The 17,407-nt window shown below is 49.6% G+C and overlaps 1 protein-coding gene across 3 annotated transcripts; it reads right to left on the bottom strand.

Annotated features, from left to right (window-relative positions):
* Positions 1 to 3,270: 3,270 nt before the first annotated feature.
* Positions 3,271 to 17,112, bottom strand: Mybphl (myosin binding protein H-like). Of its 3 annotated transcripts, XM_087624753.1 has the most exons (10): positions 17,067 to 17,112; positions 16,481 to 16,703; positions 8,736 to 8,824; positions 8,020 to 8,215; positions 7,692 to 7,831; positions 7,386 to 7,545; positions 7,146 to 7,282; positions 5,777 to 5,963; positions 4,485 to 4,528; positions 3,271 to 3,358 (listed from the first exon to the last, which is right to left on the bottom strand). In XM_087624753.1, the coding sequence occupies exons 2-9, from the start codon at positions 16,626 to 16,628 to the stop codon at positions 4,518 to 4,520; spliced, it is 1,068 nt and encodes a 355-aa protein (XP_087480879.1). In that variant the 5' UTR covers positions 16,629 to 16,703; positions 17,067 to 17,112; the 3' UTR covers positions 3,271 to 3,358; positions 4,485 to 4,517.
* Between the last annotated feature and the right edge of the window lie 295 nt (positions 17,113 to 17,407).

The raw sequence follows: 17,407 nt of genomic DNA, 5'->3' as shown, positions 1-17,407 counted from the left end.
TCTCCCACCCCATCTCCTGGATTCCAGGCTCAGGGTTTGGGGCTCGCTGCTGGGTTTCTGGCTTACTTGCAGAGGCCACCAAATAGACCATTTCTCCAGCACCTGAAGCACAAGAATTCTTCATTTAGCACAAGATCACTTCTCTGAGATAATCTGATATTTTTTCTTTCTGCTTCAACCACGACCCCAAAACGATGACTGTGAACAGCTATTTAAGGGTCTGACAAAGAAATCATGCTTCCAGGCACACAGTAGGTAGTAAAAATAATAAAAGATTTCAGGGCAATGCTCTCTAAGTGCAAAATGGATTGCCTATCGCTAGGGATCTTGTTCGTGTGAGGATTATGTTCCTTCTTCAGAATGCTGGAGACGCGTGAACTTTAATGGTGGGCCCATGAAAAGTTCAGCAGATCCTTGGGGCACAGTCACCTTCCACCCTAGCCCTGCTTCAAGTGGAAAGAAACCTTTACTGTTGTGAGTGTTGTTAACTGGCTATGACCTGACTGACCACTCTTTTCCATTCATTGATACACACGCATGCACACATATACCATCTCTTTCGTTCCCCTTTATATGTAGCTCACACGGGCCGTGAATTCACCATATAGCCAAGGATGATGTTGAAATCCTGCGTCTACCTCCCAAGTGCTGGGATTAAAGGCCTGTGCCACTATCCTGTGGATCATCCTCGAGACAGCTCCAAATGTCTTCAGGAGTTCTGTTGTGCATCCTCTGGAAAGACCATCACGGCTGGGCCTGTGGACTGTTTACCTTCCCTCATAGAAGGAAGAGATGGGGCGGAAGGTCATGGACCTTCACTTGAGTATGCAGCCATCCCTCTCAACCAACTGTATGCAATTCTGTACTAATGACACGTGGTTTGGGGGGAGGAGCTAGAGGGTGTAAGTGGGGAGAGGCAAGGGGAGGGCTCCTCAGGGAAGTCAACATAGCTGCTGGATTCGGACCTTCCAGGGTGACTGCTTCAAGGGCCTACCACCCCCCACCCACTGCTCTGCAAGTAAGCTTACGAAACTGGTTCCTCTGGATAAACTCTGGTGGATTCCTACGCTTGTCTTTGGGACCTTGAGAGAAGGGGTAGGCATTGTTTATGTCTCTCCCAGGAAAGACATTTTAGCAGCAGACACCAAATCTGGCAAGCTCTTACAGCTTCAAACCGGTGCTCCCTAAGGACAATAGATTTGCTAATTGTTTTCTCAGTTTTCCCAGGGCTAGTTTGTAAGTAGCAATGCTTTAGTAGGGTAAGGAGCTAATTTACAACACATGGTAGGCATCAGCGCGCAGAAGCTTCATTCTCCCAGAACTTCACTGAGAAGGGCGGAAGAGAATCAGCCTCAGAGTGAAAGTAGATCTCTTTGGTTTGAAGAAAAAAAAGGCTTTGGACACTTCTGAGCCAATCCACATCCCTTTCCTTCCCCCAAAAAAATGAGGCCTAATATCCCCCCAAACCCTGAAAATTTTCTCTTTTAAGCCCATGTTTCCAACCCAGATTGTCTGGTGACATAGATGAGAGAAAATGGAAAAACACTGCCGCTTACCAGATCATGGCTTGGGGTGGGGGGCGAGGGGGGAGGCGTTGTGAGTTTAACTTTTCATTTGTAACATGAAGATTTAAAAAACGAAATCACTTCCATTCAGTTTTGGATGCATAGAAGGCTATCTTCCCCCTCCCCATCTCCCCTCTACCCCCCACCCCCCAACCCCTCACCCCCCACCCCCCCACCCCCGCTCCTGCTCTACCATTCCCTCGCTCACTCTAGCTCTTCACTAAGGTTCACTAACCCAGGGCACCACAGGGACAGAAGGCAACTTCAGGCACCACCAGGGTCCCATGCGTTTATGAGAACCTTTGTTCTGTTGACAATCTCCAGCGCTGATTCTCACTGGTATCCATGTGCGGTGCAATCTTAGCTTGACATCACTTCCCTAAGGCCTCACAGGAAGATGCTTACTGTGGCTGGGCTTTAATGCTGAGGGAACCAAGGCAGCCGCTGAAATCCAATGCTCTACCACCCAGATACAATTCTCTGTTATGTAATGCAGTAGCTTCTATTATCCTTTATGTAACATACTGCCTCAGACATGGGCATGGGGTGCATGCCTACCATCCCAGCACTTGGGAAATCAACATAGGAGAATTGTGAGTTGAGGCTCCCTGCCTCCTCCCTGCCCATCCCCACCCCCAACACCTGATTCTTGATTCTGGAGACTGTTTCTCTGTGTAATAGCCCTGGCTGTCCTGGAACTTTCTGTGTAGTCCAGGCTGGCCTCAAACTCACAGCGATCCACCTGCCTCTGACTCCCCAAGTGCTGAGATTAAACACATGCGCCACTACCTCCCAGCTTGAGTTGAGGCTCTTTCAAAGTATACATTTTATTTATTTTTATGTGTATATGTAATCGCCTGCATGTGTGTATGTGCACCACATGTATGTGCCTGTCCCTGCAGAGGCCAGAAGAGGGCATTTGGCCACCTGGAACTGGAGTTGTAGGTGGTCATGAGTCATCATGTGGGTCTGGGGAACTGGTTTGTGGCTCTTGATGAGATGGGTGCACTGGGTGTATAGGATTGGGAGGGGCCGTCAGCCTCTTCACGGATTCCACCACAGAGCATCTTCAGTATGGGACTTGTTATAAGATGCAGACAAACAGAAGAGAAACAACATCCCAAGGCTCGGATCTCCGGGCTCTGCCTTTAATTGTAGGATTATGTTATGCTGCTTGCTGCTTCTTGATAGGCAAGCATCCTGTAATACCAGTTTACAGAGGGAAGCCCTGGGGGAAGATGGCAGATCATCTTCATCCTGTAGCCTCATAGAGCTGAATTCAGCCCTGTCATAAGTGGTCTGGGGTAAATGATGTCAGAAACCTCTGGGGATAGGCAGGGGGTGCGGCTCACTTTGTAGAGTGCTTGCCTAGCTTAAACGAAGTCCTAAATTCAATCCCTAGGACCCCACAAACTGGGTGTGGTGGTGCAGGCCTGTAATCCCAGCATCAGAAGCTCAAGGACATCATTGATTTGCTTGTAGAGTTAAGGCCAGGCTGGAATATATAAAACTCTGTCTCAAAGGTAAGTCAGGGCACAGGGCAAGGAGGAAGAATGCAATTCTGTAAGAGACTGTGTGGATATGAAGTAGAATAGAAGAAAAAGATGAACCTTAGGGTTCTGGGGTCATAGAGTCTGGTCAAAGGACTGGAACCTTTGTAAGATTTCTCTCTGTAGAAAGTCTCAGAAAGAGGACATTTCAAGAATTGAGGATCTATACATTTATTAAGTCTAAGTCAAGCCAGCTAATGCTCCTTGAGAACACAGTCTTGTCAGTCAGGCTCCCAAGAGACTCTGAAAAGAGAGGGTGTATTATAGCCAACAAACAGATAAACAGATTCTGTCTGGGTTGTCCCAAGACCATCCCTCTTCATAGTCCAGTGCTGTACACTCACTGCTGGGAGACAGAAGGGAACCACGGAGAAGTAAAAATCAACACCGACCTAACGTGGTATTGACAGAAGGCGGGGAAGGAGAGACGTGTCCATGAGCCAGCTGGCAGCAAGCGCTCTCCTGAGAAGTTAGTGCATTTAATGTAGCCTTCAGGGTTTTCATTGCTATCATTGATGGGTTTAAATAAATGGCTTCGGGGATCAAATTCATGCTCAGTTTTCTTCAGCCTGGAGCTGAAAGTCAGAGGGAATGTTGGGAGCCAGGTCTCTGTCATTCTCTCTGGGGCCTTTCTTTCACCCTACACAAGGGTTTGCATGCAGCATCTCTCCTGTGAGTGACAGGGAATTTGAAGCCACTACCGCATCCTAGGTAACGATCCAAGTGGCCCTCTGCCAGTGATGAGCCGCTTGGGAACCACATACCCAAATGTTAAATTATTGTTGACATTTAACAAAAAAAAAAAAAAAAGATTTTCTTCTGTCGAACAGGAAGAGACACATAAAACTCAAAAGCATATGAGCAAGCAAAAAAAAAATTAATATGAACAAGCTGTTTTGTTTCTCACCCTGCTGTGATACGGAGGTAGAGAGATTAGCTGACCTGTCTCTACCCACAGTGTGGGCCTGTGGTGGGGGAGACCCTCCTCCCACATAGCCCCCTGGGAAGCTCGCATTCTCTGAGGATTATTGAGTTTCAATCCTATCACTGACCTGCATAGATGCACACAGGATATGACAAAAGTAGACTTTATACCAGTTTTCTCTGCAGAGCTGATAGTGTTAGAATAAAAGAAAACAAAAGGTGGCTGGTGGTGGCAGCTCAGGCCTTTCATCCTGGCACTCAGAAAGCAGAGGCAGGTGGATCTCCGAGTTCAAGGCCAGCCTGACCTACAGAGTTAGTTTCGGTGCAACTAAGGCACTGTGAAACCCTGTCTCAAAAGAAAAAAAGGGGCAGATGGTTGAGGGCTCACATTCATCCCAAACTTAGCATTTGCCAGGAACCAAGACGCCATTCCCTCCTTCCTTACCTTCCTCGGATATCCTGTCTTCTTAAGACAGCTTTAGTGAGGAGCTGCGAAAATGCAGACATTTCTCAATGTTAGCATTGCATGAATCCCTGGGAAACTGTCATCAGAGCACTGGGAACGGATGTGATGTCCCACTTATGCTTTGGGGGTGTCCAAACTTGACTAGCTGGGGAGTCTATACATAGCGAGTAGGATATATAAAGGCCCACTCCTTCCTGACTCATGCAACAACACTTAGCTACAGCCTTCTCTGTGTCGGCAACTAGGCTGTACACTGGGGACAGAGAGCTTTGTTTATGGTTTAATTGGAAGACAGATCTGTAAGCAGATAATTATAAAATAATGTGCTGGGATAATATGACCATATTTAGTGTATATAGGCATGAGATTCTGAAGATTAAAGAAAGATGTTAAAAAAATACCCCCCAACCCAATAATATGCTAGGTGCAGTGATAGAGTCCAACAAGGGAGCAAGAAAGGAGAAATGGGTGTGCAGAGAGGAAGGGCGGGGTGTGCAGCATGACCCACAACCAATAGCCTTCCTGTCCAGCGCTCCTGCATTGGGACAAAGATCATAAGGCTTGAAAGAAAAGTGCCTGGACTCTGCCTCCAGAATGTCATCTCCCCAGCAAACAAAGTGGCTCTCGCCACATACTTCATACTTGTCCTTAAAAACAATGGAACTAGGGATTCTTCCTGTACTGTGGAATCATGAAACCTTGGGTGGTAAACCTGTCCAATTGAACCGTGATGGACAGAAATGAAACCGTGGGTGATAAAACGGGCTCCTCCTGCATCTTAATGGTGTCAGTGACACCAGAGCCCTGACAGTTGTGATGGCTAATTGTCATGTCTTCGTTACCTAGGAGACACATCTCTAGGCATGTCTGTGAGGTTGTTCCTAGAGGGATTTAACTGAGGAGGGAAGACCCACCACAGTCCTGGATGACATCATCTCATAGCGTGGGCGCCTAGGCTGAATAAAAGAGGACAGAAGGAAAACACCAGGTGAGCGATAGCATTCCGCTCTCTGCCTCCTCATGTGTCCAGATGTGAGGAAGCACTCTCCTGTTCCTTCTGCTGCTACCCAGGTCCACCCCTGCCCTATTGCCTACCCTGTCATGACTGACTGAGCCCTCGAGCCAGCAGCCAAATAAGCCCACCGCCCAGTTGCTGCTTGTTGGGTAGCGACATAAAGGGAAGGCCTTTCTGTCTCAGCTTGTGTCAGTCACTCTGGAGGGCGGGAGGAGGAGATGATTGGCACCAGAGACAATAATTCTGCCATCTTTACCTTTAACGTCCACCCGACAGTCCACGGATGCCTCCCCCAGAGCGTTGATGGCCTTGCAGGTGTAGATGCCTCCATCGAAGGGGCTAGGCTTGCGGATCTCCAGGGAGCAGATCCCCAGCTGACTGAGGGCCCTGTACTTGGGGTTGCCTTGCAGGTCCATCTTGTTCTTTAGCCAGATGATCTTGGGCTGGAAGACGAAGATGAAGCAGCACAGAGCAGGGGAGGAGCCAATCATCCTTTCTACACTTAGAGGCCCTGCCCACAGGCTTGTAGATGGCCGCTTTCTGCCCGTTCCCTGCCACCATGCTGTGGGGAGATTCCCCTTTCGGTACCTCGAGCAACCACAGAGTCTCTTCCTGCATTGAGTATCGTGCCTAAAGCCTAGTCTATGTCAACAGAGGTCCTGACTTGGAAGAAATTGTTCAGGAGCCATCATGGGCATCAAAGTCTGCTTTTTAAAATTCTAAAGACTATTTTTGTTTTAAGTCAGGGTCTCATTAGGTAGACTTGGCTGTTCTCACTATGTGGACTAGGCGAGCCCCAGACTCACAAAGATCCACCCCTACCTCTGCTCTGTAGTTGTGTGACTAAAGCTGTGCATCTCCACGCCTAGCTGTGGGTGCCACCAAAAACTCTTTTAAAATAACACTTGTGTTTGTGTGGAGGCGTGTACTGGCGCCACAACACGCGTGGAGGTCAGAGGGAAACTTATGGATGTTAATTCTTTCCTCTCGCTGTGTGGGTTCGAGATTGAACTCAGGTAGTCAGGCTTGGGAGCAAGTACCTTTACCCTCTGAGCCACCTTGCCAGCTCAGAGTCCCTGTTATTTTTTTTTTTTTTATGTACACATGGAGATTCACTCATATTCAATCCCCACTGTTGGTGAGTAGTGGTTTCTGTCTCCGCTGTTTTAAAAGTGGCTTCTAGAGTTACTTTATCAAAAGTCTCCTTTCGAGGTGTTATCTCTGCACAGTTGGTCCTGTACTTGCAACCCAAGCTACTTGGTGAAAGCTGTTAATGTGGTGGACTGTAAAGACCGGATTGCAATCAGAACAGTGCACATGGGCATGGCCCCTCACGGACAAGGCACGGGGAATGAATAAAGAGAAGCCAGCAGGAATCAGACACTTCTGCTGGAAGTGACGTCTTTGTACACAAGGACCCAACACTCAAAGGGAGCGTCATTTCCATCCATCCATCTTGAATTACAGATGCCCTGACAGTTCCTAAGTGACCTGCTGTCGAGGAGGCAGATGGTGGCTCTGGTAGCAGATGTTCAATTAGAATGCCCCATGATACACTCAGGTTAGGACGGGACAGTGACAGGAAGCAGCGCAGGACACCCCCAGCCCAGAAGTTCCCCACTCACCTTGGGAGAGGCACGCACACAGCAGAAGAGCTGGGTGTCATAGCCAGTGACGGTAGTGCAGTCTGCCAGAGGCTGGGTGAACTTGGGGGCTTCCGAGAGGTCCCGCTGGGCAAACCCCTTGGCCTTGTAGACAGTGGCTGTGGGCATCCAGAGGAACCATGGTGCAACACGTGAGAACTCTGTCCTGCTTCAGTTCTGTTTCTTCTAAGTCTTGTCAGCACATGGCCTCAACTCCCTTACCTGCTTTCTGGATGTGTGCAAGATCAGCCGTGACAGGGGCCGTGTCACTGAGCCCACACTGGTTCTCGGCAAAGACACGGAAGGCATAGGAGTTGCCAACAATGAGGTCAGAAACGATGCAGCTGGTTCTGTGATAACGCTCCAGGACTGTGAACCAGAGCTGTGGGGTGCCCAGGAGACGCCATGTGAGATATTTGTTTGGCTTTTGGTTGTTTGGTTGCTTTTTTTTTTTTTATCTTGCCCCATGTGGAGCTGCCAGAAGCTCATCCAAAATGCCTCCCTCCCTTCTTCCCAGCTGCGCCTCACCCCAGATTTTTTGTCAGCCTTCTGCACCGTGTATCCCAGGAGAGCTGTATTGCCCGTATCTTGTGGAGGTGTCCATTCCAGAGTAGCATTGGCGCCCAAAACATCCACCAACTTAATACTCTGAGGAGGACCTGGCTTCTCTGGAAGAGCAAAGCCATGGATGGCAGCGGACACTGTGCAACCCACATGTGCTGACCTCACTCAGCGATCACCCTCGGCCCCTTTCTCAGATCCCTCCCATCCCCTGCTGCTGTGTCTGAGACTCTTGGGATAACTCCCGTTCATCCCAGAGATGCTAGAGACTATCTCTTCCATCCCCCAACCTTACCAATCACCAGGATGTTGATGGTGGCAGTGGCCTGCAGCCCACCAAGCTGCACACAGAGTTGGTAGCATCCTGAGTCAGTGCGTTGGGCCTCTCTGATGAAAAGAATGGAGTCGTGCTCCCCGTTCCGCACGCTGACACGACTGTTGTCCAGGGCAGAGCCATTGTGAGTCCAGATGGTTTGAGGTTTGGGCTTACCCTGAGCAGTGGGGAGAAGGTTGAATGTCCCCAAGATGTTCATAGACCCACACACATACCCTCCTCCTCTTGCTTCAGTCAGTCTACCCCAAAACCACAGGGTATCTTGACATGGAGCTGCATTCCTCAAGCTAGAGGTCTTTTGGTAGACTCCTCTAGGAAGCTCCCTCCTTTGAGTGTAGTCTCAAGAGACAAGGGGATGGCTTTTGAGACTTTCACCCTCTGAGAGTTTTGGTTTCCCTTTCCTCAGGGAAGTTGGGTAGCTGCCCAAACTCCTAAGAACCCTCTTTAACTGAGGATCTCCAGCCCTCTGCAGACTGGAGGGCCTGGCTTGGCATTACCTCCTCTCATGGGGCACACCTGTCCTAGCCAAACCCAACCTTGGGAGTATCAGATGGTGCTGATCTGGTCTCAGAGTGGTACTGTGGGTCCTCATTCAAGGCCAGAAAGACTGCCTTACTCCTACGTTTATTTGCAAGTCAAAACTTTGACCTGGTGCCAACATGGGGCAGTGCGATCACCTGGAATGGGATTAGTAGATTCACTGTCTCCCCAACCTTCCGGATGTAAGTCTGCCTCAGGGCCCGAGGTAGCCAGATCTTGGGGTGCTCTGGGTGATAGAAAGAGAGAGGATAGGAAATGAATACACAGAGGAAGTGAGTACCGTGTGCAGTAGTATTCTGTGGGTAGTGGCTCCAGTGACCACCGGATTAAGCCTTTACCATGTGAAATGTTCCTAGTCCTTTCCATTATACTGGGGATCCAACACAGCAGTCTCAATCACTCTAATGACCTACCATTAAACCACACACCCATGCCCTGCCCATTGTGCTGAGATTCAGGGAGCAGTTGGCTGAAGGAGACCCTGGAAAAGTTGAGGTCTCCAGAAAGAACATGGGATCTGGGTATGGTGGTGACCGCCTATAATCTCGACACCAGAAGTGAGGCAGGATGTGCTTTACGGTGAGGCTTTGTCCAATGCAACAACCTTCACCTCCCCAAACCTGGGGCTCCCAGCCTGATACTTCTTTTAATTTGTAACTCTCCACTACTGGCTTCTCACCATTTGAGTTCTGTTCCCTTCCGTGAGCAGACCGGTCTTCATAGCTTGTCTTTCCAGTGACTTATTTGCTGAGTCCTTAACATTGCTGTCTGAGTGAATCTGACCTCCTGATCAGTTAGTTACAGACCTCACGAGAAGGCTTTCTGCCCTGCAGGAGTCAACATCCCGTCCTCCCACAGAAGTACTGCAAAGTCATCCCAGAGTTAGCCAGGGTCTGGGTCCCTTCTTCTGCATGGCTACCCCATCCCTACAGAGTGGCATTCTTGTCATCAATAATAGATCACTTCATCCAAGCAAAATCTGGGGAGTACTGGGGCGTTCGTTACTTATCCTTGACCTCCAGGCACACAAGCACTGGGGAACTGGGCATCTTGTTGCTCTCAGGATACAGACAAAAGATGCTCAGGGGACCGCAGGGTTTGGAGGTTGGTGTCCTGCTCTTAGGAGGATGCTGTGGACTACCTGTGGAAGAGCAGACATCCCTCCCCGCTCACTTGGGGACCATTTTCCACCTACCTTTCCAGGGCTGCAGTTCCCTCCTTCCTCAAAGGCAGGCCCCTGCCACTTCTATCTCAAGTAGAATGTGACAGCACCTAGGTTCCCACCAACAACCCCAGTCTTCCTGCCAAAATTTATTCCTTGCAGTTGAAGAAACTCCACCCCTGGCACATTCCTGTGGCAAAAGCATGAGCGCCTGACGCCAGGGCATTCCAAGTTTACTGATAACACACATTCCCTGAGAGTACAGTCCTGTGTGTTCACCACACGAGTATGTTTGCTTATAGATCGAACAGCTTAAATACATACATTGTATAAAGCAACCCTTTAAATGATAGCAGTTGAGAGAAGATAGACAGAGGCCCTACTGCGTTCCCCTTATGCTCCACTTTGCAGACTACCCTCCCGTTACGATCTCAAACTACTGTTTTTAGAAGTGAGTGAACAATGCTTGCTGACCACCTCCTTTATCGAGCTTTGTTAATTTTGCTCTTATTAGTTGGGTTGGTGTTAGCATTTTGTCTAGGCTCTGCCGCACAGTTACCTGGCAACAACCAAGTGTGCCCGACTTACTATAAAAGGGGTTGCTTGCCCACTCCTCTCTCTCTTGCTTTCTTGCTCCTGCTCTGTCCCCTTGCCCCTGCATCCCACCCCTCTCAACCTCTTCCACCACCCCTCTCACCCCTGCCCATGCTCATGACTGGCCTTTACTTCTCTGCTCTCTCTTGTGTCTTTCTCTGTCTCTACTAACCTCTCAACTCCCTTCCCCATGCCCTGAATAAACTCTATGCTATGCTATACTGTCGTGTGGCTGGTCCCTCAGGTGAAAGGGATACCTCAGCAGGTGCCTGCAGAGGCACCCCCTTCCCCCACCTGACTACACTTCCACCAAACATATTCCTTCTCTCCTTATTTTTATTAAACACAACAGTTGGTCTCTACCTTTGGAAACATGAGTGTTCTCAGTAAGAACAGGGCATGCAAGGCATCCAAGCTGCCCAGTGACCCTGCTCCATTTGCTCTCTGCGGACTTTGGTGGCCGGGGGTGGGGCAGCAACAATGGAGTGTTGTATGATGCACTCCTTTTCTGCGGCCATCTTGGCAAGCAACCAAGGGGTTGAACACAGGAGGGTGTGTGGGATTTTTTTTTTTTTTTTTTTTTTAAGGAGGGAAGTGATTGGAAATGAAGGTCAAAAAACCTCATCTTGTTGGCCTTGGTTGTCCGTTGTTGGGCAAGGAAATAACCTTTCCCACTTGCCAAAGAATGGGCTCCTCTGTCCCTGTGGTGTCTACAGAGTATCAGAGTAAAAGGGATCTTAGTGAGCACCCAGCAAGGCGAGCCAACTGGAGACGGGAAGGCTCTGGGAGACACCAATTTGCTGATCTCCAGGCGAGGTGTGGAGTTGTGCCTGGCACACAGGACTCCTGCCTCCCTCGCTGGGATCGGATGTCCAAAGGGCCCATTTTTTGAAGCATGGCTCATCCACCGGGTCTCCCACCCCACCGGTATCTTCCTAGACCTAGGTGCCAGAGTCAGGGCCTGGTATGACCTCCAGTCACCGGGAGGAAGAGGAGGAAGAAAGGAGGCAGAAGGCTAGGCTCGAGGACCAAGAAAAAAACGGAGAGGACAGGAGCCAGGTGCCATGCTAGGAGATACGTTAACCAACCCTCGGGTAGGCCTCAGCATCTGGACTTCCACTGACTGATGTGAGCTGATGTCTGTTTCCAACCGGCAGTTCTTATTTCTTACAAATATATCTTAGAAAAAGTTAGCTTTCTTTCAGCTCAGGTGTGCAGAGCTGGGAGGATTTGGGAAGCAGCCTTTGAGTTTACTGGGGAGTCTGCTGGGGCAGCTGGGAGGGAGGCCACAGTGGAGGGGCTGAGGTTGGGAGGGTCTCCCTCCCCGAAGGGCTCCCTGATGCTCTTTCTGTATAAGAAGCCCCTGACAAGATGATCATACTGAAGTCACAAGGGTGTCCCTGATTTTCAGAAGGTGACTGGATGAAGAGATACCCCAGGGGAGAGCCACCCCAGGGGAGAGCCCCCCCAGGGGAGAGCCCCCCCAGGGGAGAGCCACAGGTGGCCTTGAGATTAACCACATGCTGTCAGTAAAGAGGGGCTGGCAGCTAGAGGTGCCTTGTCAGCACTGAGTTCTGTCACCTCCCAAATTCAACCTGGTCAGCAATCTGACCCTTTGCTCAGAATGTTAACTGAGGGCTCCTTGGAGGCCTCTCTCTTCGCACCTCCTGCCTAGTGAGGTGTAAATTGGACTGACCTTGGGGAGGCTTCCCCATCACACCCAAGGGCTTTTCCTCCTCAGATGTCAGGGAGCAGAGGGACTCAGAATACAGAGCTCAGCCTTAGTGCTCTTAGTCCAGTGTTCTTAGCCCTGGGCCTGGCAGGGGCTGGGGGGTGGAGCATTTTGGAATGTCCTTTGAGAAACACTGACTTCTCAGCTGGCTTGTTCTCAGTACTTTCTTTCAAAAATGGAGAGCTTATTTCGAGTTCCAAGATCGTGGTTATCCTACTGTCTGCTCAGTTTTAATGAGCTGAAGTTCATGTCCAGTTCTTTCTATTTTCATAGGAGATAATTGGTCATATCCTCTTGTAATTTTCTTTTACATGGTCAGAAATTTTTCCTTCAGTAATCTTGAGGTTGTATGTGTTACACTCTTTCCACACCTCCATAACTGAGAGTCACTGATCACCAACTCAGGTGGTTCACAGTACAGGTAACTCTGAGCGTTGGCCCAGTTCCCGCTGCTGTGGACTAGGTATTAACTCTGTCCAGTGAAAGGAGAATACGAGGGGTGGGGATTGCTTCAGTGCCAGGGTTTGTAAGAAGTTAAATTTTCTGTGCACCCCCCTCAATAGGCAGATCATAGGGCCCCTCAAGTACGAAGGCCCCCATAGGAAAAAGGGCAGTGTCCCTGAATTGCTTCATGGAGAAGATCTACTTAACAAGGACACTTATTTCCAGTTCTGTACTAGCAGCAAGAAACTCAATTGAGGGAGCTGGCTTCTCAGGCTGGTACCCAGCTGACACAGACACTTCTGCTGTGCCTCTCTTCCTGAGTCAATTCTGTCATGCCACTGAGATATGTTACCCCCCACACAGTCGTTTCACTCTCCCCCACCAGCTTGGAGTCCATGGTCATGTGACACCCACTTTCTTTCTTTTTTTTTTTTTTTTTTTTGGTTCTTTTTTTCCGGAGCTGGGGACCGAACCCAGGGCCTTGCACTTCCTAGGCAAGCGCTCTACCACTGAGCTAAATCCCCAACCCCGACACCCACTTTCTTACATCATCACCAGATCCTTCATCTTCTCTCTCTCACTTCATTACACCCTCTTGGCAGTGCCTAACCTTGTCAAAGAAACCTTCCACCCACACAGTGTCTGCGTGACTTGACATGACAATGTACATGTGTATGACACTCTTGACAAATAGACAATGTATGGATGAGACATGACACCTTAGAAAGGGGCGTCGGCATCATAGTCCTCCCTCCTGTGAACCCCCTCAGCCTCTGGAACTCCAGATGTGAAGTATGAATAGCAAAGTGTCAATCATCTATTAAAATGGGATTGGTTATCTAAGCAATTAAAAGTTATGCTGATTTGATCATCACATTGCTCCTAGATGGACCTCAATATGTATATTTGAGACAGAGCTTTGTATGTCGACCAGGCTGGTTTCGAACTCACAAAGACAGACCTGATTAAAGGAATGTGCCACGGTACCTAGCATGCCATCTTCCTGGCACTGCCTCCCAAGTTCCGTTATTAAAGGCACTGTCACTGCTACCACCATTCCCGATGTTCCTCAGCTCACTTTGTCTGCCGTCCCTCTTTCTCATCAGCAGGTGATCTTGGTGTCTAAGAAGCACCACTGTCTCTTCTTAACGCAGCACCACAAAAAATCCCCCAAACCTGTACTTGGCCATGACAGTTCTTATTTAAAACCCTGCTCTGTCTGCCCTTCCAGCCCAGACTCAGTCCGGCCCTCAGTGCTTGCTTTGGGCTGGTAACTCTGCTCCTCTGCCCAGCACTGTCTCCTCCCACACTATGGCCACAATGGCCCAGCCCTTTATGAAGAGCTTTCCTGTCCCGGGACCTTTGCACTTGGCCTGTCTGCAGAGAAAATAGTCCGCTTAAATGTCTATTGTATGCTGCTCAGATTGCACCCGATTTGTGAGGCCTCCTTCCCTCTGTTACACTTGGCACCATCTCACCCACACTGATTATTTGTCTCTCTCCTCCTATTAGAATATACCTGGAGGGCATCATTTAAAGTAATTTTGTTTCTTTTTGTAACGGCACCTAGGATACTGTCTGGTGTACAACAGGTAAGGAAGTAAATATTGGTAGGGGAAGGAAGGAAAACCTGAAGGCTGGCTGGTTCTTCCTGGGCATGAGATCACTCCTATGCCTAGAAGACCCTCGGAGGGATTCTGTGGAAATTAGCAGTTGACCTTCCCTTCTCTGGCTGGGGGCCCATCTTCTCCTACTTAGGGGTTCAGTCCTTTCCCTAACCTCCCCTTTGGCTCCTCCGAGCTTTGACTCCCAGACACAGCACCTCTGTGGGGCATTGGGGACAAATGGCGTGAATGCCAGCTGCTGTGTCATCGAGACGATTTGGCCATGTGCTTAGACTGAAAGCCCATTATTGGTCAGGCACAGCTTGTTCTGACTGTGCCAGTGAATGTCCACCCGCTTGCCCTTTCCTGCTGTCATGTGCTCCCTGCAGCACCCTTCAACCTGCGCCCTCTATGAGGAACAGGCAGTGTTAGGAGGCACACAACCTTTGGAACCCTTAGAGAACTTAGGAGTCAGCAGGTCCCATACTGAACAACCTGAACAGGCCCTGTGAACCTCAGATCGATCTATCTATCTATCTATCTATCTATCTATCTATCTATCTATCTATCTATCTATCTATCCATCCATCCATCTATACATCCATCTATCTATCTATCTGGTTTCCCTGGGAGTCCACGGCCATCAGAGAGATAGGACATTGCTCACATTCAGCTCTCAATTTACAGAGGAGAAAATGAGGGCTCAGAGAAATGTCCTGATTTTTCTCTGGTGGCAGGAAAGAGCTGAGATTCGAACTTGCACCATCAGTCTTTCAAGAAGCTAGTAGATGCACACAGGTTTTGCAGCATGCCAAAGGATATTCTTACTGCCACTCATCTCTCTGTGGAGTCACTAGCTTGGGCCCTGAGGCCTGCAGTGCACAAAGTTGCTATACAGGAGGCTGGGGCTTCTGGCTGGGACCTGGAGCCTGAAATTGCCAAAGGGGGCTGCCCACAGTGCCCCACCCTCCAAACAAAGGAGAAAATAAAGGCTCAGAGAGCTGTCCTAACTCTTCTCTGGTGGTGTGGTTGAATGGATGCTACTCCCTTTGGAGCTGGGGAGTTAGTGGTTCTGGGTCTTCACTTCCTCGTGGCCTTTCAGGGGAAGGAACTGGGTTTCTGTCTCTCCTGTCTGATTTTAGTATGCTCACAGCAGCTCTGCTATCTCGTGTTAATGGCATAAATTCCACCAGCTTCTGACATTCAGGCAGCTCCCATTAGGATCCTCTTGAGGGTAAGGACTGGACAGTTGTGCTTTGGGGCCTTAGTTGGAGACAGAACTTGGTTGTCATCTTCCTTGCAAACGTTCCTATGTTGGTGTAGCCTCTTGGTGTAGCCTCTTCCAATGCCGGTTGGCCATCCTTCTGACTGACCGACTTGGGAGGTGTTTGAAGCCATTTTACAGAGATGAAACTAAAATGGAGTAGTTAAATTGATTTGTTCAAGGTCACTGTGGTGTTAGAGGTCACTCCGGGGAAGGAGCCTTGGGATGTTGCCTGCCAGTCTAGAATGTCTTTTCATGTGTAGTTTTCAAATCTTCTGCAAATTTAAGGGGTTATAATGCTGGGACTTTGTTGGACTAAACGTTTAGCAACAGGGATGCTAAAGACCATCACGGAGAAGGAAGGAGCCATTTCCCATTCCTCCCCTGGGTCTGCAGACAGACCCAGGTACTGTGGAGACACACACAGTGTCATTTGGCTCCCAGGAGTTGCCCAGGTGAGCCGTGGTAACAGTTGGCACTGAGGCAGGTAGCAGGACAAGGAGCTGGGGCAGACGTCGTGGACCCTCATCTGGAAACTGGAAATGGAGGCTCTTTTTCCTTAGTCAGAGCTCTGACTTTGAGAGTCCTTGGCCGGTGATTCAGTGTGGGATGTGGGGTAGGCCCTGATTCTATGGCATGAGGGTGGGAATCATGCTGTCTAAGATACGCAACCTCCTCATAGCCAACAGTTTTGGACCAATCTTACTCCACTACGGATGGCCACTCTCTTCTCCATTCCCTTCCCAACTGGCTATTCAGTCTACTGGGTTCTCTGGGACCTGTGACTGTTTTTGATGGTAAAAGTATAAACAGACCACCGCTGGTCAGTGTAAAGTGCCACAAACATCATTCACCAACTTCTCAGCTAAAGAATAAAATTACATTTGAGTAGCAAGTCACAATTGAGAGGGAAGGTAAGTGCTCCCATGAATGTTCCTGCATTATCTTAACTAGAAGTTCCATAACGTTATTAAAGCTTTTATATACAGGGGTTGGGGGACCCCTAAGGTATATTGAGGGCAGCAGGAAGTACCCCCCCACACACACTCATCATCCCCACGCTTACAGACTGCCACAGTCACCTTCAATAGAGGGCAGGAGCTGCAGAGAGGGGCTGCCTGCCTCCTGTTGACGTGTAGTCTGGGGTCCTTCAGCATCCGCTGGATCAGCAGCTTCTTCTACCTGCCGCTGGGAGCATGAAGCTATCTCCAGTGTGGTGGCTGTCTCCATGCCGGGGTCCAGCTAAAAGTTTTCTTTGCTGCTGGTGAGGGAGGGGCTGTGCACCTGCTGTCCAGGCTGGTGTCCCTGGGGTCGCAGCCACAGGCTTATGTAAGTGGGCTGGCTTTTCCCCACCCACCTACTCCCACTGAAGGGAGAAGTAGGGACCAGGAGAAGAGGAGGATCAGAGGAGCCCAGAATAGCCACAGGAGGAGGGCTGAGGTGGCCCTGTTATCTTAGGAGTGAGATGACACCCCTACAGCATTAGGAGGGAGGGGAGAGCATGAGAACAGAGTATATGAGAGGGACTTCTGGCTTTGCGGGGAGACCTGAGAGGTACCTCTGCTCCTGACTTCCAGTGCATTCAACAGGGTGTAAGGTCCCAAGACTACTGAACTCTCAGGCACACCTTGAGCTGTTCCTACACTCCTGAATAGCTGGTCTCCATACCTTGGTCTTCATGCTGCTCTCCCTTTGCTGTCCCAGCCCCAAGGACAGGGGAGGGGAGGGGAGGAGCGGAGACAGTCAGTCCTCTGTTGCCAGACTAGTTGGCTACACTGGAGCCCTGTCATCAGCTAGCTATGTGACTAGTGACACCCCATAATCTCTCTGTCCCTCTATGGATGTGTGTACTGGGGCTTTTCTCCCCTCCACCGTGTGTGTGTGTGTGTGTGTGTGTGTGTGTGTGTGTATGTGTGTGTGTGTGTTTGTGTACACTAGGGCTCCCTCAATATGTATACTAGAACTTGTCTCTTTTCTCTCTCCCTCTCTCCCCCCCCCCTCTGTGTATT

This window comes from Rattus norvegicus, chromosome 2, assembly GCF_021556685.1.
Source record: "Rattus norvegicus strain SHRSP/BbbUtx chromosome 2, alternate assembly SHRSP_T2T, whole genome shotgun sequence".
NCBI classification, from domain to species: Eukaryota; Metazoa; Chordata; class Mammalia; order Rodentia; family Muridae; genus Rattus; species Rattus norvegicus.
This window is presented reverse-complemented; position numbering and strand designations above follow the sequence as displayed.